The following is a 24811-nucleotide window of genomic DNA, read 5'->3' on the forward strand; positions in this document are numbered from 1 at the left end:
GAGACGATGTCTAGCAGGGGAGCCAAGCATCGAACCGATGTAGTACTTATACTCAGATTACTAGAGCCATGCAAGTTATCCAAGATAGTATTGGGATAAGCTAATCGTCCTTGCTATGTACAAATGCTGAGTGGTATATTTCCTAATCAATAAACGCCTACCAACCCCATATGCGAATGCAATAGAACACGAACAAGTCTCTCTTTCAAACACCAACACCAGCGCCCCTACCTTCAGCCTGCGCCCTCGAAAACTGTTGCAAGAGCTGCAGGACTCCCCCACGATTATTTCGCGGTGCTTCTTCCTCCTCCTCGTCCTGTGCAAGACGACTCGTTCGCCACGAGTCGCCGAGCGTACTCTCCTCTTCGATACGCGTATTTGACGGTCCCGGTGCATCAGACACTGGCTGGAGGGGCGTGCGATATCTGTTGTTCGCCGCCTGGCGTGGAGAGCCACGTAGTATCGATGCTGAAGAAGGCTGGTGATGTGGATCAAGTAGGACGGAGTTGAAGGAGTCATCTCTAGCGCCTGGTCTATGTCGCGGTGGCTTGTTCTGGAAACTGGGCTGTCGACCGGTTGCTGGACCTCTGCTTGTGCCCCTCGCTGTGGCCACATCTACAGGTTGAGCAGTCTGCGACATTGTGCCAAAGGTATTGGGGAATTGTGGTGGAGGGTGGAAGTTGCTGCGGCCTTGGAGACGGCCATTGGAGCCGCGTGCAGGGGTCTGGTAGGTGTCCAGGAAGCCGTAGTACGAAGCCATCATCTTGTTGTCCTTTGCCATGAAGTAGTCCTCGCGGAGATCGGGATCCTCTCTACGAGCCCCGGGTGCGTTTGCAGGGATGTTATTAGCATTTCGCGTGGTTTTTGTAGAAGGGAACATGGAGTACGAGCATGTTACGCCCAGGCCGTCTACGACGATGGAGAACTCGCGGAAGAAGTCGACGATGCGTTCACTGCACTTTGGGAGGCGGAATATGAGTAGGAATGGTGTGATAACCATGCTTAGTATCTCCTCTGCAAATATGAGGATCTTGGGTTGGTATAGCTCGGTGAACTCGGCGCGGACTTCGTCGGTGTGTAGCCTATCACGCCAAGATTCCGGCTCATAGCGAGTGTGGTAGATGACATGGTTGAGGTAGTAGGACGGGTCAGTAACCTGATCATCCTGCGGACTGCTTCCACGTGCGACACGGTAAACCGTAGTAAGAATTCCTATCCAGAAGATGGCTGTCTTGCCGGGCGTGATTTCGAAGTTGAGGAATAGTTCGGAATCGAGAAGTGTGAATACTACAAGAACGAATGCAAATGCTCCAGCAACGAATGCAACGAAGGAGGAAACCTGTTCAGTCTTATCCTTGGGGAACTGGGCGAGGTAGAGATTTGCATATGGATATGCCATGTTACGGCGGCGAGCGAAATAATGAGGAAGCTCGTTGAATTCGCGGAATTTCCATTGGGCAAAGGTCGTGAAGTCTCGGTTAGAGAGTTGGCCGGGATCCTTGTGGTACTCTGTGAAGTATTTGAACATGTACGAAGCCAACACAAATACTACCGCAAAAGGCGCACAGATAATACTGATGATACCGGTCCAGAAGAAGCGAGTCCTGAGCCTCTTAACCAGCTCGCGTCTATTTCGCTCTTTGAGGAAATCCGGGTTGAATTGGCCATTCGGTCCACTAAACACAAAGTCCATGATGGCAAGGTTGACGTGCCATCTGGTGGTCTCGGAGAAGATGTAGCGGTTGCCCAAGAATGGTAGAGGGACTGTAACATCCAGTATCTCCTTATTGAAGAGGGCAATCAGGTAATTGTCGCGTCGCATCAGACGGCCTGCGATGTCGATGGCATCCAAGCGCTGCCTACTCTTGGAGTCAAGCAACTTACGCGTTTCTGGGGATAGATTTGAAGCAGTCGCCAGGTTTAGATCTCGCAACGCCATTATCCATGTGACAATCTGCTGCCACTGTATTGTTTGAATGTCGCGGTCGGGAATATCGAGTAGGTGGTGGTAGAAGTCGTGCATGGCTCGAAGCCGGGGTATGTCTGTGACCATGTTGTAAAAAGAGTAGAGCCAATAAATGATGAAGAACCACAGGGCTAAAATCCAAAAGCCATGTATCCTTGGAACAGTCAGTTTTGGCCTTGCTAGTAGTCTTGGGAGAGTTACCTTGCAGCGCATTTGGGCACCAGGACCTGACTCATCTTGTTGCTCGAGGGCAACTTGGAGTAATCGATGCACCATCCGAGGAAGGTCATGAATCCCACAACGAAGGCTGTTTGGGCGAGTGTCAAAAGCCTGCGTAGGAGGATGGAATATATGCCGCATCCAACGTAGTATTCGTACACCTCAGTCATGTAGCTGTCTAGATCCGTCTGGTTCACCCACAACCACATGGCCTTCTCTTTGGGGTCTGCTGCAAAATGCCCGGGCCTACTGGTATGTCCCCAGGGCCGTGAAGGCCCACCACTCCTATCCTCAACGTGAAGTCGCTGCTGGGTCCGTGTGGCTTCCCATTGTGCCCGTGTCTGTCGCGTTGTCGGGCCTGGCACTGGCATAGGGAGACCTTCATTGCGTTGGTTTGAGCTTGGACCGGGTTCATGTCCAGCTTCGAGAAGCAAAGACTGTGGGACATCATCGTCATCGTCTAAAGGCACGGTGCGGGCTGGAGCAGGCTGTCTCCATGCTGGTATGCGACCGGCAGTATGGTGGCCTGGTGGTGCGTTGCGCTTGACGTCTGGGGAGACGGCGCGGCTTTCAGGGTTCATCTGACTTGACGATGCTTCCTCGAGCAAGTGTGCCAGGTCTTGCTCCTCAAAGCGCGCGCCAAAGTTCTCCTCGTCTATGTCCATCTCGTGCTGCTCATCGGTCGAGGCGGAGTCGCGGCGGTGGTGGGGATTTAGTGGCTCGTCTTCGTATGGCTCGTCTGAAGCCGAAGGGAGAAGTCTAGACAGCAAGTTTGACGCCATCATGGTCGAAGTGTCGTGATAGACTCAGGCAACGGCGGGGCGCGTGGCCGTGCAGCACGGCGAGGGAGCGTTTGAGTAATAGTGTGATCAGAGGACCGGCAGCGTGATCCCCAAAATATAAGACGAGCCTCCATGAGCACCGGAATAAACCTATCCAGTGACCATGGTATGTATCAGCGTGATGTATTTGTCTGAATACAGTTCCAAGGTTGCAGCTACGATGATGCGCCTCTTTGACATGCAGGTGCGCTCCAATGCAGGTGACGCGCCCGATAACGATAACGTTAAGCTCGGCTGCACTTGCCGCCTGCCCGCCCGATATGACACCTTTCGGGCGCCCCAAGTCACAACACCTATCCAACCATGTCGGTGAGCTATTTCCAGGACCGAGAAAATGCTACTCAAAATGGCCTTTCCCCGTCTACTCCGTCTGTAGGAGCTGCCTCGCGAGGCACAAATGCCCTCTCGACTCGAATTACAAATGTGCTCTCTGCGTCATATGCAGACCTAGAAATCCGCGATGCCCTGGAGACCTTGGATGCACGTGGAGTGCAGAACACTGCAGAGACCAGACGCCAGCTTCGTCTTGAAGTGCAAAAAGAGGTCATTCAGTGTAATGGGGAAATTATCAAAGATTTTGGCCAGGTTGCGGAGGTATGTTGGAACACGAGAATGGGGGGATATCAAACTGAACCTCACTAGCAACTAAAACGGATTGGGACGGCTATTAGTAGCCTGAACAGCTACTGTGCGGATATGCGCGGCCATATTGCAGCCGCCAACCAGGAAACTGGGCCCGTCTTGGAAGAAGCCACGAGTTTAATTAGCCAGAGGCAGCAGGTGGAATCCAAACAGCAAATCTTGAACGCCTTCACTTCTCATTTCCTGATATCCGAAGAAGACGCCACAGTCTTGACTTCTACTGCTGAGCCTGTCAATGAAGAGTTCTTCCAGGTGTTAACCCGAGTCAAAAAGATACACCATGACTCCCAGGTATTACTGGGCACAGAAGATCAACGACTGGGCTTGGAGGTACTAGAGCAGAGTTCAAAACAGCTGAATGCTGCTTTCCAAAAGCTCTATCGATGGATCCAGCGAGAGTTTAAGACGCTGGATCTGGAGAACCCACAAATAAGCGCATCTGTGCGACGATCTCTGCGTGTGCTGGCCGAGCGACCTACCTTGTTCCAGAGCTGCCTCGACTCGTTTGCCGAAGCGCGAGAGTCTATTCTGTCCGACTCTTTCCATGCTGCATTGACCGGATCAACGTCAGAAGAGCATATAGCGACTAAGCCCATCGAGTTCCATGCTCATGACCCATTACGCTATATCGGAGACATGCTAGCATGGGCACACTCTGCAACTGTTTCCGAAAGAGAAGCACTTGAGAACCTCTTCATCTCGGATGGTGATGAGATCAAGCGTTCGATCCAGGCTGGTCTTGAAAGCGAACCCTGGCTAAGAGGTGACGAAGATGCAGAGGTTTTCGATGGCCGAAAGGCCTTGAACCAACTCGTCAGCCGTGACCTCACAGGAGTGGCTCGTCTGCTGAGACAGCGGACTGAGCAGGTTGTTCAAAGTCACGACGACGCGACACTTGCTTACAAAATCGCAAACTTGGTTGCCTTCTACAAGGGAACCTTCACAAAGCTGGTCGGAGCAGACTCTGACGTCTTAGATCTGTTCGATACATTGGAATCTTCCGCAATGCGGCAGTTCCGTGCCAACATGAGAGACTATGTCGTTAACGTACAAAGCGATGTTGTCATAGCACCAACTGACCTGTCTCCGCCGGAATTTCTGGAAGGTGCGCTCCGGATGCTGAGAGTACTTGCAAAGAGCTACGATACATCAGTTGCTGCAACGGATGATAACGGCGAAGGATTTCAGACTGTGCTTGCAGAAGCATTAGACCCCTTCTTGGATGGTTGCGAGAAGCTACAAAAAGGAATGAAAGAGCCCGACAGCGCCATATTTGCTATTAATTGCCTCTTCGCGGCAAAGGAAGTCCTTGCACAATATGCCTTTGCTGAAGAGCGGGTTAGCGAGATGGACGACACAATTGATGAAAATGTCGCCAAATTGACGGCCTATCAACACCAGTACTTGATCCAAGAGTCGGGCCTGGCCACTCTTCTCGACGCACTCGCAACCATCACCGACACTCCCGAGAGCCTCAAGACGATACCAGAACTGGATGCTTTTAAGCCGGATGCACTTGTTGCTGTCAGCCAACAATTGGATGAATTCCTTCCATCTGCACTCATCGACGCATCCGAGAACATCAAACGGCTGCGTAACAGGCAGATGATACAAGATATCACAGAAGCAGCGGCTAGCAAATTCTGCGAGGACTTTGAACTTGTGGAGGCAAAGATGATAGCTGCCGACGATTTGACGTATGACGAAGAGAAAGAAGACGAGGATCAGGAGCCCGGGTTGAGAGATATGTTTCCCCGTACCAGTGGTGAGATACGGGTGCTGCTCAGCTAGAGCGCTTGGTATAGCGAGTATGTACGTGTTGTAGAAAGAAAAAACCACAATTTACTGCAGCCATGACCATGATTTTTGGTGCATGCTACTTCGTCATACTTGATAGGTTACTCAAATCGCCTATCCACGCAGTCGTCGTTGTCCTTCACTGTGGCTTTTTCTTCTCCCACTCTTCCGGTGTGTGACACTTCGGGGTCCAGGCATGTATCGCAGCAATTTCCTCTTTCAAGGTTGTATTGACTAGCCTGTGCCGTGCCAATGTAGTCTTCTTTGCGAACTGTGGTGATACGATAATAGCTTCGTACATTTGTCCGCATCCGCCTATGTCCGAATATTAGCAGACTCCCATGACCCCTCGCTCGTGTAGACATGCTGAAAATTTCGCGATAGAGCTCTGTTTTCTCTTAGAAATCTTCATTACATACCGCTTAAATCCTCGATTTCAACATATGTTGCTCCCAGCCCTTGCTCCAACTTCTTCTTAAGCCCCTCCATGGTCACGCCAGAGGTAGCCTGTACATCCGCCGCCTCTCCATCTGTTCTGGCACTCATAGTGGCTGTGGTTTTCTGGTCGATGGCAAGATTATCGAGTGTCTTGTGGAGTTTGTGACGGGGATCCATGGGCAATGATGTGATATTGATGGTGTTCCTATCTTCGGATCTGATAAGATGTGGTTACCGAATAGAGCAAGGTCGGCTTTAGCATGAGGAGGGGCGCGCCCGGGCGATGACGCACCTTCTACCGGTAAGCAGCAAGATCAGGGTTCATTGGCGCGTTGAGTCGGAAGCAGCACGCGTGTATTTGTCCTGCAATTGTTCTACCCTAAGCTGCATGTTTGCGTCTACGGCAAGACGATTCGCAATGAGTGCGACTACCACATCTGCGCCGTTTTCCAAGGCTGTTGTGAGAGCCATACGGAAATTGTAAGTCGCTGCTCTTTTGCGCTGGACATGTTCTGCACGACAAAAACATACACAGCAGACTGTACATAAGACATCACTGCGCAGTACTAACAATTACCAAGATATCCACGAGAGCTCGCGGATAACTCTTGGGATAACACCGGCTTGCTGTTGGAAGCGCCTTTCAACTCCTCTCGTCGCCAGTCGAACACCGTCCTCCTCACCATTGATCTTACAAAAGCCGTCGCCGATGAGGCAATTGCGCTCAACTCTTCGATAATCATCGCATACCATCCGATTATATTTAGAGGCTTGAAGTCTTTGACACTTGCCGACACACAACAGCAATCACTGTTACGGCTCGCTAGCCATGGCATCAGCGTGTACAGCCCACACACAGCTTTTGACTCAGCACCAGGAGGGCTTGGAGATTGGCTAGCAGACATTGTTACGGGGACGAAGATAGGAAGTGACTTGCCGAGTCCAGTTGTGCAAGCGGAGTCTCCAGGTCCTAGGAATGAAGAGAACAACGATGACCCCTTCGTCGAGAAGAAGCGCCCAATTTTCACCTTGAATCACCACCCCAGCCAACCTCTCCTACGCTTTGGCATACCTTCCCCCACCGACCCGGTCACTGCCCCGCATGAGCGTTCAGCCATCAAACCGCAATCGCCAGAACTCCCATCGCATCCCAATGCAGGCATGGGTCGCATTGTAAAGTTCAAAGACCCGCAGCCACTTCCAATGCTGCTCGATCGTATCGGAAAGGGACTTCACAACCCCAAGGGTTTCCCAATAGCCATACCGCAAGGCAAATCAATCGCCGACATTGAGGTTCGCAGCGTGGGCATCTGCGCAGGCTCAGGCTCAACCTTGCTCAGCGGCCTAGACGTTGATCTACTGTTCACGGGCGAGATGGATCATCACGCAGCGCTTGCGGCGATCGAACAGGGACGAGTCGTCATCAGTTTGTTCCACAGTAACTCTGAGCGCGGCTTCCTATCAGAGGTGCTACTAAGCCAGCTAGAAGATGCTGTACAAGAGGAGTGGACAAAGGTCAGAGAAGAGGAGAAGGACAATGAGCAGCTCAAGGAGGCATTGGAGGAGTATGATTTCGATATTGTGGTCAGCGAGACTGACAGGGATCCGTATGGCATTGTGGTGCTGAAAAGCGAAGCTTAGATGATTTTCCGCGGTAGAACAACGACAATGACTGTGGGATAAAAAAATTCTACAATGCAAAAAAACCACGATTATGAGCAGAGAAGAATCTCAAACCGTGAAAGCCAGACTTTGGCGTGAAGATGCCACGCCCGCACATGTTGCAGGCATACCCCCACATTCCAAAGTTCCGTCCCACAGTAAGATGGCCTGAAACGCTTAGCCGAACACCGGCCCACAAGCCCTGAACCAAATTATCCACTCGCGCCCGCTTACCTTGCACTAAGCCTACCACCCGTAACAAATCTATGTATATAAATAAAACTAATGGGTTTTCTTCCATCGAAACTCGAAACCGAAGCGCGATTCCGCGTTTTCATCTCTATAAACCTCCTCCGTGGCGCAATTGGCTAGCGCGTCTGACTGTTACTATTAAAGTGGCTTATCAGGAGGTTGAAAGTTCGAGCCTTTCCGGGGGAGTTTCTTTTTTTGCTCCGACAGTCAGCCTGATCTGATAGGGTTAAATAGTCAGGCTGTGAGTAGGAACTACACCACAGCTAAGCAGTCTTTTTTTGCCTTATGTAGAACGGGTTTATTTTAGTAAGTCGTGGAGGTTAGTCTAGTAGTATTGTTGTGGTTAAGAAGTGCTATTGCTGATATTTGACATTCGGATGTGGTTATTGGAACTAAAACTAATATTTAATGGCGGCTAATCTTGAAAAGCTCATATTCGACACGCAATCGATCATTACACAGATAAAAAAACAATCTATCGTACAGGGCCTCAAGTAACAAGTAACTTTGGAAATTACTATAGATTCAGTGTAGCTCTGTCATTTTCACTTCAGCACCGCGCATCGACCCTAACAATGACACACTGCTTTGACATGGTATCATACAAGCCAAACTCGCTCACAGTCCTCAGGCAAATCTCCTCAAGTCGAGCCCTGACCACAACCGTACCCGCACAATTCTGTCGCCTAACACCAACTTCTGGATTCCCACTTGGAGAACGCAACTCTGGTCCCAAACTAGGCATAACCCTGCTTAGTAACGTCCTCCTCGACGACTGTCTTGTCGGTGTAATCTCCTCTGCTCTCTCTTGCACTGGCGCCGCACCCGTCAAAACCGGACTCGCATTCAAACTCTGACTCAGTACCTGCTCCAACTCCTCAATTACAGCCGGAAGTCGCCAGAACTCCGTTCGGTTCATGTGGCCGTCCAGGCGCACGACACGTGGCTCATCTTCAGAGGCGAAGCCGATGACTTGTACGGGTGCGGAATCGCTGGAGGTGTCGTCGAAGCTGAACTCTGATTTTTCAGGGACTTCAGGTAGAGGGATGTCTGAGGGAAGAAGGGCGATGGTTGTTTGTGCGATACCGTAGGTGGCGCGTTCTTCGATGAGGGGAATGATGTGTGCGTTGAGGACCGAGTGGATTTGGCGGGTGCGGATGCTGCTTAGTTGGTTGAGGATTGTGTGACTGCGGGAAGAGGAGGAATACGTTTGTTCCGAGTATGGTGGAGGAGCATCCGAGTCTTTTTCTGTGGAATACATCGTTGATGGTGTTGTTTCGCAAGACCTTGGTGTTTTGGGAGGTGATGGTGGTGGCCAGAGTAAACGTGTCCGTGTCGAGGCGCTATTGATTGCAAAATGCCCGAGCAGAAATGAAAATTGGTCTTGGTCGTGGTATTTCCGAGATTATGTTCTCTGGTTGGTTACTTGCTCTCGTTACCAGAGTCTGTCGTTGTTCCCGGTGGCGAGGTCGGCAAGTAGTATCCGGTCGTACCTAGATACACCTCAGAAGTCTGCCTAGATATCTCGGCCCCGTATCACTTATAGTCACAATTAGCGAATACCAGTATCCATACGATGTCTCATGATATTCTGAGCCCTGGGACTAAGTGGTACTGTGAATCATGCACGTATTCAAGCGAATCATGGATGTGTTGATGCAGTGCCACCGCACAGCGCGGGCCGAGCGCCTTGGCAGTTTGCAAATGGTACACTCTGGTGGTCAGACAAATTTTAAGTTATGCTCTGGAAGTTATGTGATGTCGTTTTTAGACTAGGTAACTGTGAGTGCGTCTGGCCTAGTGGACTGCCTAATGGGCTATGGAAGACGGAAGGCGCCTACTTAGGAAGTCGACCAGCCTGAATAGTTCACAGAAGATGGTTTCTAGAAGGCGAAATTCACTATGCCCAAGGCAACCATCCATGGGAGCGTGGCTGTGTCCAAGGCTGAATCCACATGCACTGTATTGTGTCTATACCTATTTTGGCTTAGTGCCCGTCCTTAGGCCTTCCATGGTGGAACTTCATCCGGATAGGCTCACCGGGTGACACTACAGGCTGAGTTTCGCGATGGCAACAAACACTGCAGGAGACTGATCCAATTCGATGGTATATAAAGGAGCTGAGGTGTGGCCCTTCTGCCTGGTCTACCCGAACATATCTATCGGAACTGCCTCAACTTTGGTGCGGTACAGCACAACCACAACTTTGGTGCTCACGAGCAAGTTGCACCTTCGCATTACATTTACCTAGTTTCAATCTTCTTACACACATACTATCTTACCGGGTTTGCACCTTCTATACTATATAAGACATACCTATCCACCAAAGCTGCAACAATCACTACTTCCAACTTCCTTCGACTTTACTTCGACAGGAACCCAGCTTCGCCAAACCCCCAGTTACCGCAACATCAAAGTCATCTTCATCTACCTTCAACATGTGGTATCATGTGGCCGAACCAAATGCCTACCTCGTCATCACGGGTGTAGGCATTCAGAAGGTCTTAATCAAGAAGAAGGCATTCGTATACCCTTTGCAAAAGGTTTCCAAGATCTCGATTACGCCTTTCGACTTCTCCATGGCCCTCCAGGCTATGACCATTGAGAAGCTCAAGTTTTCACTACCAGCAGTCTTCACGATCGGTCCCGCTGATAACCCCGAAGCTCTCGAGAAGTACGCTGTACTGCTCACAGGTGAAAGCGACGGTAGGCCGACTCAAACTGCAGCAAAGGGAGTTGTCAGTGTTGGAGAGGGTCGCAGCCATGTTCAAGACATTGTCAAAGGTATCATTGAGGGTGAGACCCGCAGCATCGTCTCCACCATGACCATGGAGGAGCTCTTCCGGGAGCGCAAGATCTTCAAGGAAAAGGTCATTCAGCAAGTCCAGTCGGAGCTTGACCAGTTTGGACTTTGCATCTACAACGCCAACGTCAAGGAGCTGCAGGATACTCCGGGATCAGAGTACTTTGCCTTCCTCTCCCGCAAGGCACACGAGGGCGCACTCAACCAAGCCAAGGTCGATGTTGCTCACGCTCGTATGCAAGGTGAGGTGGGAGAAGCAGAGAAGCAGGGAAAGACCAAACAGGAAGTCGCCAAGATTCACGCCCAAACCGCCGTTCTCGAGACCGAACGCAAAGCCGAGAAGGCCACTGCGGACGCCAAATTCACCGACAAGGAGATTGAAATCGGTCGTGACCTTAACGTAGCTAGGATCAACGCCAAGCGTGAGGCCGAACGTCGTGATGCCGAGCTCCAGATGGAGGTCGAGAAGAAGAGGGCACTTATGGAGCTTGAGCGTCTCAGAGCCACCAAGGTTGTACAAGCCAAGATTGAGAAGGAGTCCTCGCAGCAGAAGGCCGATGCGGAGCTGTATGCCCAAGAGAAGGCAGCAGAGGGTAACAAGTACACTGAGCAAGCCGAAGCCGAAGCCGCCGCATTCCGTCTTCTTCGCAATGCAGAGGCAGACTTCCAGGCCAAGGAGCGCGAAGCCGAGGCCAACTTCATTGTCAGCAAGCGTCGTGCGGAAGCCGAGTACTTTGCCCAGGAGCGCGCCGCCCAAGCTCAACTCATCACCCAACAGCGTGAAGCTGAGGGTCTCTCCGCAATGGCCAAGGCCTACGGTGACATGGCTAATGTCCTCGGTGGACCTCAGGGTCTCATGCAGTACCTCATGATTACCAACGGTACCTACGAGAAGCTCGCGGTCGCCAACGGTAACGCTATCCAGGGTCTCCAGCCCAAGATCAACGTCTGGAACACGGGTAGTCAGGGCGCTGATGGCATGGCGGATCCTTCGGCTCCTATTCGCAACCTCTTCCAGAGTTTGCCACCTCTTCTCAGCACTATCCATGATCAGACGGGTATGTCACCGCCCAGCTGGTTGGCGCAGATGCCGCAGCAAAACGGCGACAAGAGCAAGATGCACTTGAGGAACGGCAGTGACATCGACTCGTAGACTAGCCAGAGTTGGGGTTGTCAGGCGTAGTTGATGGATATAGCTTCTAATTAGGATTTTTTGATTATAAATTAGTTGTTTTCTTTGTCGGAGGCTATACCCTGGAGTCGAAGGCATGGCTGGGCGTTTTTGAATACCTTGGACTACCTTGTCCACTTTTTCCTTACCCGCTATAACTTCATATAACCTTAGACCAAAAAAATGAATCCATTATTTTCCAATAATACCCAACGTGGTAAGGATGTTGCATGAAGTCCTGGCCTACCAGATATCTCCAGAGTACAGTTCAACCCAAGTCCAGCACCTGTATTTAACCGTACAGACAGAAACACCCCACCCCACATACCCATGTGCCAATATGATCCGAGTTACACCCATCCTTATACCACGGGGCCTGGGCTGCCAAGTCCAGCGCAGGCTCCAAAAGCTAATTCATATTACGCAAATCGATCGCGACATGGAGAGAGTTGTCTCATTCGGTATATCACCCCAGATACTTCACCATTCATCCTCGCAGAACTCACTCACCAATTCCTATCCTTGTACCATTCTACCAACGCAGCAGTCTCAGCTGCACACTCACATTCTGACCACGGCATCCCAAGATCCGTACAAGTCACGCATGCCGCCGTAAACCCCTGTTCCAAATCCAGCGTAACACGTAGATTCAAAGGCACCTTTATGCGAGTGAGCGGCAACTGCGGCCCCTGACTCCTGACATGCTTCACCTGCCACTCCAGTGAACCCTGTAAAGCAGATAACAAGCAGGTGCGCAGTATATGCATGATCCGGTCCAGTCTAAAGAATTCAATGCGTAGAATCTCTAACCGCAAGATGGGAGCTGGATAGTGAAGCAGAACAGCAATGCTGGGATTTTGATGGCAAAAAAAAGCCAGGTCGTTGAAGTCCCCGGTTCCGATCATCATCATTAGAGCCACGAAGGGGGAACGGTACGGTTCGCTGGTTAGACAGTGGTGCCGCGGGTATATGTGCATGCTTCTGCGTATGGGTGTTTCACTCCTAAGTACACGAGCGAAGGCGAGGAATGTCTTTAGACCGTCTTCATCCCCAGCGGAGGGCTTGAAGGTGAAGGAGGTGGTGTATTTTGGGAGGAGAGATTTTGTCTCAAAGTGGAGCTGACGGCATGTGTAGTTGAGCGCGTTGGCTTCAACGAGGTGGGCTCCGCCAGACTCTATTGCACCTGGTTGGAGATCGAGCAGGCAGAACTTGAGACTGGAGGAAACGCGTACGCCGTCACTGAAAGTGAAGACATAGCTGTAGATTTCGTTGCGGATTTCAGCTGGGAGGTCGAAGAAACGAGATTTTGGGCTGTAGGGTGCGACTTGGTCTTGGGGACCTCGGGATGTACGTTCGGGGGAAGGGGCTGCCATGTCGGGTTGGTAGTGGAAGGCCTTAACTATAGCACTGTGAATTGTAGAGTTCTCAAGTCGAGTATGGCGATGACAGGAAACAGAAGTTGTGAGATACCATTTTTGTAGAGCTTGTAGGAAATATTTCCTGCATCCATGGTTCTATCGTTCCCTTGATGATTTCGTGGTTCCAAGCCTCGGTACCGTACAGTCTACATCGCGAAAAGCCATGCATCATTCAACCAGCAAACATCATTCTACTGGAATTACGCTCGACGTGGAGGGAAAATGATTCATGAGACAATTGTGTCTTGTGTACAGGGCTTTCCACGGCCGGCAGTTATCAGGCCAACCTGCCCAGAGAAGTGGTGAGGACACCGGCAGGGCAGGACCTGGTTAAGGCATGCAGAGCTCACCCAGAACACGATAGCAACAGACGATCCATTGTGCCACTTGCAAGGGAGCAACGCCTCTAATATACAGAGTTCTCCAGTGACCACGCGAGAAGGACATGCACATGCTCGGCAGGCCGTCGGATGTTTCGCATCCGCACCTCGCTTGCACGCCCTTTGGACGGGATACCCAAAAGCAGTAATGATCAAAGTGTGGTAAGAATCTAGCTGAGCCTTCGATATTGCAAGCTCGAGCCCGTCGCCTTAGGGCATGCTTCCGTTGCTGTGGTGATTTATTGAAAATGACGACAATGACCCGAGTACCGTATCTCTCTTCTCAGCAGCACCCGTTTAACCTTCCCGTGTTAGCCCTTTCTCCACACACACACAAACGCGCGAGGAACCCCGCCCTCTTGCTTAATTGAAACCTGTAGCGCCTTCAGCCGAAACCGGCGCGTGTCGTCAGTATCGTGATGGTGATGGTGTAGCCCCGCGAGGACGCGTAAAAAGCTGCAGGAAACCATGTCGTACGGCGGCGCTGCTATGCGTCAGACAAACCTGCCCACCGATAACGGGCTCTACTAAGCCCACCCAATGCCAACATACACAATCATACACAACACGCACACACCCGTGGACAAAGCATTTGTAAGACACGGGCATGAAAAACATGCTGCAATTCAGCACAGGGCAACGGAAATGCACACAGAAATCAGCCCACCACTGTAGTCCTCCAAGGCGGCCAAGATGCTCGTACAGCGGCAAAAAAGCACAACACAAAGAAAAGCCCGCCTCAAACCTCAGCACTAAGCTGATTATCCAGAATACAAACAAAGAAAAAGACCACAACATTACCCTTACCTAGGATCTTGCACCCTGTTCGTCCGCCAAAATTTACCCCATGCGGTATCATGATTACCATCAGCCAAACAAGTTTACGCGTGACGACGCGCAAACACATGATGTGCATATGTACTTACTTACAAGCCTCTCACGCGTCGCACCAACGAACCGGGCAAAACTGCAGCACCTAGCGCGACACGGATTCCGTTCGCGGACACGAAAAACAAGCCTTTTTCTTCTCCACCCCATTTTTGCAGCCCAAGTGGAGCCGATTTGCTCATATGTGGGCGCGCTGACTGGTGGGATAGGGCCAAAATGGCACGGCAGCTGCGTGTGCAAAGAGGCTGCCAAAGGAAAACCCGTTGGAAAGAAGTTGGTTGTGCGTTAGGACTTCGGCGTTAAATTGCCTAGACTGCCTTTTGCTTGCTGGGGTTTGTTGTGTGTGTGTGGGCTCCCTTCCTTCTTCAGTGGCCGGTCGACCGTATATGGCGTGGTAGAGTGTTTGTGCAAAGCTGAGGTGGGCTGCTTGCATATCCACATTCTGCCATGTTTTTCATACTTTTTTTTTCTTCTCCTCGCTCTCGTCTCAGTGAGGTCATTTTTCACTGGCTGGTCGATAGTTGAAAGGATTCAATCCTTTCTTCTCCCCAAACTTGGTTTGTTATATTGGGTATGTATTGCCACAACAGCATGGTATTGGGTTTGAGGTGTCAGCACCGGCTCCGGACGATCCTTCATCTCGTGGCTTAGGGCTAGATGATTACCATGGATCCATGATGACGCCTGTGCTCAGCACACGTTACGGAACTATTGACGGCACGGCAACACGGAGCCCAGTGCACGAAGAGGGGCTAATGTGGAACGCACAGTCACAGCCTGTCACTCTTCTCAATTCTATTTATCCAATTCATTCATTACTAGCTCATCTACTTCAGACTTCTTCACCTCATCAGAAAGGACAGACTAATCTATCAAAGTGTACAGGCTCATCATCACCTCGCTCATCGTCGAAGCCTGTACCACCCATCCAGTCGACCCTCTCATCTAGAACGAAACTGCACCGAAGCAGACTCCACCGAAAGAGAAAAGTTTGGGTATTAGTCGTTCACGGTTCGAGACAGTCGTTGAGATTCGTGAAGACTTCATACCCTATCGCACCCATTCATCGTCGATCCATCGTAACGTTCATCGTGGCCGTCGTGATAACAAAGCTGGGAGGCATGAACACAAGGAAAAAAACAGAGCCACACAATGTCGAGGGCTAGCAGAGAGTGTGAGGTAGTCGGGCAAGATTGCCTGAATATACAAAAAGAGCGGGTACGACCAAGGAAACTGTACCATGGTACAGCCCTGTTGTCGATAGGGCCGTAACGGTATCCACAAGGAGTTTTCGGCAGCCTCGCCAAATCCCGCTCTCGAATTATGGAAGTAGATCGAAGACAGATGGTCATGTGTAAGTCGTGAGCCCGGAGGAAATAACAAAAAGGAGAGGCAGAGAAAGACATCCGATCCCGAAGCCATCGAATGCGGACCGTGACCCGGATACCACAGCCGATAGTGGAATGTCGAGATGAAGAAAGTAAGAGTTGGTATAAACAAAACATAGGAGACGCTTTTCATGTGAAGCCAATGGATGACTCCATGGCAGATGGCAAGTATATGCAAGACAGCACTAGAGACTGCCTGTCGAAACGCCGATGATGCAGAACTAGATGCGTTTGTCGATCCGGAAAATGGCGAGTGAGCTCAACCACTAGTGTAAGTAATGGGAGTCGTCACGCATTGCCGCGAAACGTTGCTCGAAGGACGCCGGAGGCTCGAAGCTGTGCGACATCGCCTCCCGAGGGAACGTGTTGCTAGAGCGGCCAACGAAAGGTGAGCCTAGGCGGACGTTGGCCTGTCCCTGGATCTCAGCTGCCACTGCTGGCGAGTGCTGGGCCGGACTCGGCATGGCAGAGACTGGGCCTGAGCTTGCGAATGGGTTGAACCCCAACGGATCATTGGGTAGGGGCAGGCGTCGGGCGCCCTCCATCATGTCTCCCAAGCTAAAGCCCCGGCTCCTGACGCGACGATGGCTAGACTCAGCTGGTGCTCCAAACAGCTCGTTGATTCTCGATCCTTCAAAGCTATTGTTATGAAGAGCACGTCGCTTGAACACTCTTGACTTTGGTCGGGGAGCATGCAACTGGAAAGGCGAGCCCAGACGTGGCGACTGCGATGTGGATGCTGGCGCGTGCCAGGTTCGTACGTTCCTTTGGTTAGTGCTAACGTTGCTTGCCTCGGGCTTAGCGTGGAATGGGGAGCCAAGTACGTTGCCCAGCCCCAAGTTGATGTGAAGCGACTGCGACTTCTGGTGGGCAGAAGACCGCGCACTGGACCATGTCCTCGCCGGCGGCCGGGGTGTGACACCACTTGCCAGTTGGGACAGTGGATTGCCCATCTGCATTGACGGCGCGGTACTTGTGGCTAGCGAAACGTTCATATCCCTCGTCGAAAAGCTGGCGGACCCTTGCCCAAACGGCGAAGACAATGACTGTTGCTGGGGTAGCGGTTGTTGCACTGGTTGGCATTGGGATTGCTGTTGGGGTGGGTCCTCCGGTGGCGGAGAGGATTGCAGTGGCGAAGGCGATCGGCGGAGAAGGCGCTGGTAGTGAGCAGACAAGGTAGGTTTCGACTTGGCCAAGTCTCTCAGGCGCTTTCTGCACTGCTTCTCGGTAGGGAACCGCATGTAAGACTTGTTCGGTCTGGTAGAGGCGCTGCTGCTACCCTGGATCGGACTGGTCGTGGCGGGCGTGAGTACATGAGCAGCGTAGCGTGCACTCGCACGACTGGCACCAGCGCGGGCGGGCTTGGGGTCTTTCCAGGTTTTCCGAGCCATCCTCGCCACGCGGTGGCATGCTCCATTCGGCGGCGCAGTGCTTGGGAGCGCCTTGAAGGGAGTCACCGTGGGATCTTGTAAGTACTTCATGTAAGTCATCCAGAGGTGGTAATCCATTTCCTCGGTAAAAGTGGCTCTTGACTTTATTTTCTTAGCAGTACGTTGTGGTTGAAAAGACATGGAAGGAGAGGTAGGGCGTTGGGCCTTGCTTGTGGATGGGCCAAAGAAAGGGTCGAAAGATTCCTCTTCAGGGCTTGTGCAGCTGCCTCCCCGAGACAGGAAGGAGCCAATGCTATCGCAAGAAGATATCGAAGAGTCTGAGAAACCAGAAGAAGACGTGGGCCTGCTGGAGGATTCACTTTGACTGACATGCGGGATATCAGACCAGTCCTGGTGCCCGTCGTAGTGGTCGATGGTCCTCATCTGTGCAACGGGAGTCTTGGGTGGAGGTAGCATGCGAGTGTAGCCAAAGCCTGGAGACAGAAAGGCGTCGTCTTGGGGAAGTGAGTAGGAAGGAAGCTCACTCGATGGCTCCGACACGATCTCAGGGGCCTCGATGGTAGGGATTGGCCGCTGGTCCATGATGGCATCCATGTCATCAGGGTTCATGACCATGGTGGTGCGGCGGCGACGAACTTTGAGCACCTGGCGCGGAGGAGGTGGTGGTGGTTGCAGTTGCTCAGGCTGCGGCTCAGGCTCAGGTGTTTGTGGAGCTGGGCCGTCACGGTAATGGAACTGAAAGTTCCGTGGTAGAGTAATGGACTGGTGGGGGCGTTCAGAGTCCATGATGCTGGGTACCAGAGTATCAAGTGGACAGGCCGCGAGTTTCAGGGTACTGTAGTCTTTGACGCTGACCTAATAGGGCTTAGAGGTCAATCTCGACGACACTGCAAGGAGGGCAAGGGCTGTCAGGCGCCACAAGCGACGGATGCATACAGTGCAAGAGTGGTCAGGACGAAACTGCGTCGACTTTGATTATGCAGGGCGGTAGGTTGAGATGGTCGGGTCCCAACAGGTGTTTGGTAATGTGCGAACGCGACTGTGCGGCTGCAGGGCAGTTACAGGTGCGATCAGAGCAGTTGCGCCCTTGGGAGAGGGTGCAAACTGGTGCAAGAGCGGAATGCACTCTTGGATGCGCGGCGTGCTGGCGTTGTTGCGGGCGCAGAGGCTCTACAAGCAAGGACAACGCGTGGCGAGATGGATCCGTGGGGGACGGCGCGTGACTGGCAGGTGCGAAGCACGAGGTCGCGACACTATGGCAGTCGCGATTGACAGATGAAGATGTTCCAGAAGGTGGGCAATTGGAAGCAAGTCTGGATACGCGTGACTGTCGACGAGGCTGGTAGTAGTGGGTAGTTTTTGGCGAGATGTGGGAGTCGCGGGTCGCGGCGAAAGGTCCGGGTACGTGGGCGGAAAGGAAGTGAGCGCTTTACTCCGCGTCCATGGGGCGCGCAAAACAAAGCGAAGGTCCGAAGAAAACTCAAGGAAACGGTCGTCGAGAAGGCGCCTTGTCTCGGTGCGCACAGGAGTGCGACGGGCGAGATCGGCTCGGGATTATCGTGAGTCGTGAAAGTGTAAAGGTGATGTGCGGAGGTTTGGGGGTCGTAAAATCGAGTCGGCACGGCTGGCTGCCCGCTAGCGAGAGTGGACAGCAGGATGGGCTAGGGCAAGATGGTCGATAGTACAGTAGAACTTCAGCGGGCGCACCAAACCAAGGGACCCGTTCAAAAAGCAACCCAGTGAGCACGGCGTCGTCCTGTACTCGCCCACGAGCTATCTACAGCCCTTTTTTTGCCTCGACCGCATCTGTTTGTATCGCATTCCTGTCTTGTGCGCCCGTCCAGCACGTGCAGCCAAACAGTCGATAACGAAACTGACGCGTTCCAACGCGCTCGTTTTCGCTCTAGGCCCGATCCGAAGCCCACTGGGCCCGTGCCGGCCTACCTGGCCGGCCCCTGCATACACGCCTTGTTTTCTGCAAGTACGAACACCTGTCACCACTTTTCCATCCAGTGTCCCGCTGCCACTCTTTGGCAGTGCATAACGGCCGGTTCCCGCTCATTTGCTTTTGGGTTTTCATCATTTCTGCATACCACCTTGTATGCATTTCTCTGCTCAACAAGCCACGCACGCTGCCGATGAGGCGAGTGGCCAACAGCTGTGAACAACTCGCCAGGCGTGCATCACACTCGACCATTACTACGCTGCACTACTTCCATTCGCTGCCACTCTACACCATGCTCCACAGTGGGGCTCAGCCTACTGCACTCTTCAACACGGCATTCGCTACACGAGTCGCTTTTTCCTAATGCTAAAATCTTGCTCATGTCATGGTTCTGTAGTACGTGTTCCTCGTTGTCAACCATCAACGTCCATGACCGCTTCATTGGCCTGCATTCGAATTCTACCTCGACGTTGGCAAGCGAGACCGCATTTCCCACCCGTCAGGCGGTTAGAGTTTCCAGCCGTTAGTTGTATCCGCGCTTGGCTGCCAGGACGGCCTGGATCAGCTGCACCTCATCACGCACCAATAGTATCCAGGTTACATGTGTCTCGCCGAATTCGGTAGTGCATGTTCCGGCCCTCATTTTTTGATTGGCCGCATTTCACTTTCCTGAAGCTGATGACTCAATGTGGTCTGAACACCAGCACGAGGCCTAACTTTGCCGCCTGTTCTAGAAAGACCGGAAGCTCCGCCTCCTACTCTGAGCATCTTTAATAGCCCATAGCCGGAGAATCAATACACTTTGGTCACAGCACAGCACACATACGCCTCCGACTAAGCCTCATTCGATGACTACACATGCTCGCCAACACAGATAGGAACAAAACCTCTATCGCGATACTTTAGCATTGGCTTGATATTTTGACAGGCGCAAGAGGTTCGCTGGCGTTATGTGGGGGACCTGATGCAGCTTCAAGCCACTGCCGATGCACACCTCGCATCCCTTACCTGCGCATCCGCGCTGGCCGAATACTGCACATACTATGCTGCATTAGACCTGTATGGCGGCTGCCGCATCATCACCTTCTCCGAGTACTTCACGTACTAGACCTTCTCTCAGCGATACCTCGACGTTGCTGAACTAAGTTCCCTGGTAGATTGGTAGACCGTCCAGCTATGACGTACGTTTTCTCCTACACCGCGATCTGGACCTTCTACGCCTGAATCAGATCCACTTTTCTTTTTTGGTTGGCAGAAAGGTGATTAATGCGCGAACAACACATTGACACCAGCTGGTAGAATACAAGGTCCTAAATACGCATGGGGACTGGCGTGTGTCGTCCACGATCGCGGGTCTCCAACCCGACTGATAGTACTTCCGCCCCTTCCGATTCCAAGCTAGATCGTACGTCGTCACCTCTGGCTGCATGATGTCGACCATAGCTGCGGGAAAGTATTACGGCCTTCTAGCTTGTCTCCTCTGTTGATCTGTTGAACTGCGACAGCTGTCCAAGTTCGTCACCTGACATGTTTGCACAACAAGGTTCTTACTAAATCTGTTAGTACTCTAACCAGATGATCAAGTCTACCACTGTCCTCCGACTCTCCTGCTCGTCCCGGCCGGTCGCTATATGCACGTTCTCAACCTACACAAAGGACTACAAAACATGTCACTTGAAGCAAAGAGGGTCAAAAAGGTGGGTGAACGCTTGTTGCTCGTCATATGGTATTGTTCATTCAGGTCGTGACAATCAATACTGATCAATCCCAACTAATCCCAAGTCTCTCTATCCTACAACTCATGTCCAATCCTTTTCAAATCGACTCCCATATCGAGTCTCGCATATCTAGAATCCCACTCTAATCTCTCAAGCCTAAAACTCGTGTCTAGTTTCTTCAAGTCGCAGCGTATTAGTTAAGACCAAGGGCCTTGGCAACATCCGCATCCGAAACTCCTGCGCTGGCAAGAAGTTTAGAGATTCCGTCGGCCGAAGCTTTGGCGCCAGCGTTTGCACCATCGGCCTTTTGTGCAGCCTTTGCTGCTGCCTCGGCGGCGGCATTGGCGTTGGAGGCGTTGGCGGCGGCAGGATCAGCGGCACACTGAGCGGCGGCATCCTGTGCGCCAGCATCCTCAGCAGCAGCAGCATCCCCAGCGGCAGCATCCTCAGCGTTGCCCTTGTTGTTGGCACCCTTTGCGGCAGCGTCTGCAGTGTTGTTGGCTGCACCAGCAGCAGCGGCACCACCGGCTGATATAGCCGCAAGCTCGTCTGCGGAAAGATCATCTACACGAAGCTTGAGAGTATTGATACATCCAGCAGCATCGTCGGCGTCATCGCAGGTGTTACCGGCACCAGTAGGGTCACCGATCTCGCCAGGGGCGAAGGTTGAAGCCTCGTTGGCCATCGTAACGTCACCGCCGATGGCAGCGATCTGTTCTCCAAGAGTGGTAGCAATTTGCTTGTTGAGTGCCGCAGCTCCGTCGGAAGCAGGGTCCTGATGCTGTTGGAGGGCAGCGATCTCGGGGTTGACGGCCTTGATGGACTCGCAAGCGGCAGAGGCAAGACCGACAGAGCCAGTGTTGCGTTCCAGGGCACGGTAAACCAAAGCCATGGTCATACCCTCAACATCGTTAGCCGCCTTTGCGTTGGTGAAAGCCTGATCAGCAATGGCTTGCTGGAGACAGTCGGTATCCTTGATGTTTCCAGCACCCTCTGCAGCTGCCTTAGCGCCGAGAAGACCGAAGACAGTGTTCGTAATCTTGTCGGGGTTGTCCAACTCCAACGAGGTCTGGACAGCACGGAGGACGTTCTCGTGGGCATGCTCCTGGGGAACCTCACGCTTGGCGATGGTCTTGAATGGGGCGGCAGCCGCGGCACCAATGAGGGTAATGGCGATGAATGAAGTCTTCATGATGAAAGTTGAAGTGGTGGTGAATAAAATAAAGGTTAAAAGACGGTATGAAGTGTGTTAATGGGCCGGCCTATCGATTCTCCAGGAACGATGAAAAGAAGGTATATGGACAATGAGCGAAAGGCTTATGGATGAAGTTGATGATATTCTTCAAGGCAGCGCAGGCAAGTAGGCCTTATATACAACCTAACTTTGCTTTCAGTCTGCAGAGCTTCTAGCCTGACACATGTCAGGCACGTCTTCAACCTGCCAAACGTGCCTGCACTGCGGGAGCCGCCGAAGTTCTGAGCATATGTGGAGACTGAGGCGCATGAAGGCAGCCCCTGGAAGGTGGACGTCATGTCAAGGTGTTGCTCTGCAGCCTCGCGAGGCTGGCAGCGGCTCCCTGGCCACGTGAGGAACGATGGGCTCGGTTAGAGAGCGGATGTGGTTGGTCTAGGCACGCTAAGGATCGCAGTTGCCTTCCTGAGACACCGTCGAGCAATCGGCCACACTCCGGAGACATGTTTTGCTTCACGATGCGACGTGCTTCAGCTCGACTTCCCGCGCTGCAAAAACTGCGCATCAATCTTCTAGAACGATATCCCATTGAGCTATTATCCTGACCGAGTCGATCGGCGTTTCCAAGATCGCGTGTAGCTCACGCCGCCATACGGGCAGGTGACATGAGAGAGCCAAGGAAGACGGCCGTCAAACGCCAAACGAGTACAATGCCATCCTTTGCTCTTCTTTCGACATGCGCTGTGTTGTAAACAAGACTAGTTGATTTGGAATGACCTCTTGCCATACATGGAGACGTTTCCGCCTCCTTCAGCTTCATCTACAAGCTCAAGGTACGATACATTGTGGCACATCCAGGACGCTGATCTTCGTTCTCTTGTTTGCGGCATAGCACTGCAAATATCACGGCAGACGCGCTCTGTGTATCATAGGAGCGCTGTTCCAATAAGCAAGAATGCTATGAGATGATTATAGACCGGCTATCGACACCCAGGTACGGTCAATCACCGAGCGCGATGCCTTGATATGCGGAACTTGATGGTTCCGACTAGTGATGGGTAGCGCGACTATACCCTAACAAGAAGGATTGGAACTTGAAGAGCGGTCGGTCATGTGCGTAGCGCTATGGGAACCCCTGCGTAATCTTGTACTGCTCACGGGTCAAACGGTTTCCGCACACAGACGGCAGGCGTCTCATACAGCACAATCCAGTGCGAAAGTTTTGTCTCCATGACTTAGTCACACATCCAACGAGGCCCGGGACGACTACAGGGGCCATATCAAGTTCCAGAGTTGTTATTGCGTATGTAGTCTCCTCTGGATGTCAGATAAGACGTCTTCTACTCGTGTTGTAGATGACAGCTCTCTACCATCCACGATTTCTAATGTGACATTTATCAACTTTACTGCCTCTCAAAGCTTGCCACTGAATCTCCAAGAGTGTTGCATGCTCCGCACCCATACCTTTTACTCGGGAAGGATTACAGCTACTCGAAACCTACTACGTTACCCGCGAATCTGCTTTGCCCAGACATCTCCCGGCCCAGACCTCGTCGCCAACTCCATATTGCAAAATTCGGCAAATTCGTAATCATGCCCAAGACAAAGGCTATCGTGATATCTGGTCCAATGGACGCCAGACATGTCGGCGGTGTCAATTTATTGGGCAACGGCTCCTCGGGCTTTAGTCATTACTTCAATAATGCTACGATACAGCAAGATGAACGACCCTCGCATGCGTTTGCTACATCTGGGAAAATAGAAGTACCGAAACGATCAGATACGATGAACAGTCCGATACGCCGACCCAGCCTTCACTTCAAAGCAAGTTTTTCCATGCTAGGCCGCCAGTCTTCCGTACGTCAACCAGACGAAACAGAAAAGTCCGATAGCGAGAGCGTTCATAGGTCTTTAAGAATGAAGTCGAGTATGTCCCGACTACGACAAAGAGTCGGACTAGAATCGTATGACACTGTCAAGACGCCCTCTCCAGAGCCATCTCTCAAACCTGAAGCGACACAGATGTACGCTCCGCTGCGACAAGACTGGAATGAACCAGCTCATCTTACTGCCTTGCCTGTTTACACCCCTATCAAGGATGTGCGGTCAGCCAGCACCAGTGCTTCGCCTCCACGAAAGCCTCTTGTTCAAAGACGGCCTTCTTTACCTTTCAAAAGCCAGTCGCAGGATGTAAACGCACGCCCTGCTCAGCCCCCTGCCCGCCAGCACCGCGCTGACTCTGGCACCGCCATTGACTTCAGAGACGTACCTGTCAAGGAACGACCAGTTCCTTTCAAAGAAATCATGGCGGTATCAAGCCACGCCGAGCGTATGGCCTTGTACAAGAAGACGCGCGACTACTGGGCCACAGTAGACCACGGGCTAGCCGCATGGACGGAATATGCAGGAAGATCAAGGACAGTTGTTATGCAATAACGATGGTGAGGAGGAGCAGTGTTTTTTTTCTTCCATTCTTTCATGTTACATAGCCCTCTCTGATACCCAGTTTCGATCGCTTATAAATATGTATATATCACTTACTCTAATAATCCAAGGCACTGGCCGCTTATGTCCCTCCACCCCAGATGCGCTACATGTTCCGTACGGTAGAGAGGCCCTGGTTCCCGTGATTGAACCGTGCTGGACACGAGCGAGGCTGATCTTAGTACTGAGTGGGATATAGATGTATAAATATGTAA

At 52.0% G+C, this 24811-nt stretch overlaps 10 protein-coding genes across 10 annotated transcripts; 4 read left to right on the forward strand and 6 right to left on the reverse strand.

Annotated features, from left to right (window-relative positions):
* Positions 1 to 205: 205 nt before the first annotated feature.
* PtrM4_023920 (APG9 domain containing protein) lies at positions 206 to 2970 on the reverse strand (the record flags this gene model as incomplete). The annotated part of the gene is made up of 2 exons (XM_001932164.2): positions 206 to 2120; positions 2168 to 2970. 2 exons carry the CDS (start codon positions 2968 to 2970, stop codon positions 206 to 208), a joined length of 2718 nt encoding a protein of 905 aa, XP_001932199.2.
* A 360-nt stretch (positions 2971 to 3330) lies between these two features.
* PtrM4_023930 (component oligomeric golgi complex 6) lies at positions 3331 to 5460 on the forward strand (the record flags this gene model as incomplete). Its single annotated transcript, XM_001932165.1, has 2 exons — positions 3331 to 3621; positions 3670 to 5460. 2 exons carry the CDS (start codon positions 3331 to 3333, stop codon positions 5458 to 5460), a joined length of 2082 nt encoding a protein of 693 aa, XP_001932200.1.
* A 145-nt stretch (positions 5461 to 5605) lies between these two features.
* PtrM4_023940 (BolA, Stress-induced morphogen) lies at positions 5606 to 6081 on the reverse strand (the record flags this gene model as incomplete). The annotated part of the gene is made up of 2 exons (XM_001932166.2): positions 5606 to 5781; positions 5886 to 6081. The coding sequence occupies 2 exons, from the start codon at positions 6079 to 6081 to the stop codon at positions 5606 to 5608; spliced, it is 372 nt and encodes a 123-aa protein (XP_001932201.1).
* A 241-nt stretch (positions 6082 to 6322) lies between these two features.
* On the forward strand, positions 6323 to 7545 carry PtrM4_023950 (NGG1p interacting factor 3; the record flags this gene model as incomplete). Its single annotated transcript, XM_001932167.1, has 2 exons — positions 6323 to 6384; positions 6486 to 7545. 2 exons carry the CDS (start codon positions 6323 to 6325, stop codon positions 7543 to 7545), a joined length of 1122 nt encoding a protein of 373 aa, XP_001932202.1.
* Positions 7546 to 8368: 823 nt separating this feature from the next.
* On the reverse strand, positions 8369 to 9079 carry PtrM4_023960 (uncharacterized protein; the record flags this gene model as incomplete). The annotated part of the gene is made up of 1 exon (XM_001932168.1): positions 8369 to 9079. One exon carries the CDS (start codon positions 9077 to 9079, stop codon positions 8369 to 8371), a length of 711 nt encoding a protein of 236 aa, XP_001932203.1.
* A 1177-nt stretch (positions 9080 to 10256) lies between these two features.
* On the forward strand, positions 10257 to 11774 carry PtrM4_023970 (Band-7 multi-domain protein; the record flags this gene model as incomplete). Its single annotated transcript, XM_001932169.1, has 1 exon — positions 10257 to 11774. The coding sequence occupies one exon, from the start codon at positions 10257 to 10259 to the stop codon at positions 11772 to 11774; it is 1518 nt and encodes a 505-aa protein (XP_001932204.1).
* A 524-nt stretch (positions 11775 to 12298) lies between these two features.
* PtrM4_023980 (uncharacterized protein) lies at positions 12299 to 13165 on the reverse strand (the record flags this gene model as incomplete). Its single annotated transcript, XM_066103591.1, has 1 exon — positions 12299 to 13165. One exon carries the CDS (start codon positions 13163 to 13165, stop codon positions 12299 to 12301), a length of 867 nt encoding a protein of 288 aa, XP_065965793.1.
* Positions 13166 to 16132: 2967 nt separating this feature from the next.
* Positions 16133 to 18043, reverse strand: PtrM4_023990 (Tymo-45kd-70kd domain containing protein; the record flags this gene model as incomplete). The annotated part of the gene is made up of 1 exon (XM_001932172.1): positions 16133 to 18043. One exon carries the CDS (start codon positions 18041 to 18043, stop codon positions 16133 to 16135), a length of 1911 nt encoding a protein of 636 aa, XP_001932207.1.
* Positions 18044 to 21113: 3070 nt separating this feature from the next.
* PtrM4_024000 (Lipoprotein-2 multi-domain protein) lies at positions 21114 to 22112 on the reverse strand (the record flags this gene model as incomplete). The annotated part of the gene is made up of 2 exons (XM_066103592.1): positions 21114 to 21244; positions 21302 to 22112. The coding sequence occupies 2 exons, from the start codon at positions 22110 to 22112 to the stop codon at positions 21114 to 21116; spliced, it is 942 nt and encodes a 313-aa protein (XP_065965794.1).
* Positions 22113 to 23705: 1593 nt separating this feature from the next.
* Positions 23706 to 24548, forward strand: PtrM4_024010 (uncharacterized protein; the record flags this gene model as incomplete). The annotated part of the gene is made up of 1 exon (XM_001932174.2): positions 23706 to 24548. One exon carries the CDS (start codon positions 23706 to 23708, stop codon positions 24546 to 24548), a length of 843 nt encoding a protein of 280 aa, XP_001932209.2.
* Positions 24549 to 24811: the final 263 nt, after the last annotated feature.

This window comes from Pyrenophora tritici-repentis, chromosome 1 (genome assembly GCF_003171515.1).
Source record: "Pyrenophora tritici-repentis strain M4 chromosome 1, whole genome shotgun sequence".
Lineage (NCBI taxonomy): Eukaryota > Fungi > Ascomycota > Dothideomycetes > Pleosporales > Pleosporaceae > Pyrenophora > Pyrenophora tritici-repentis.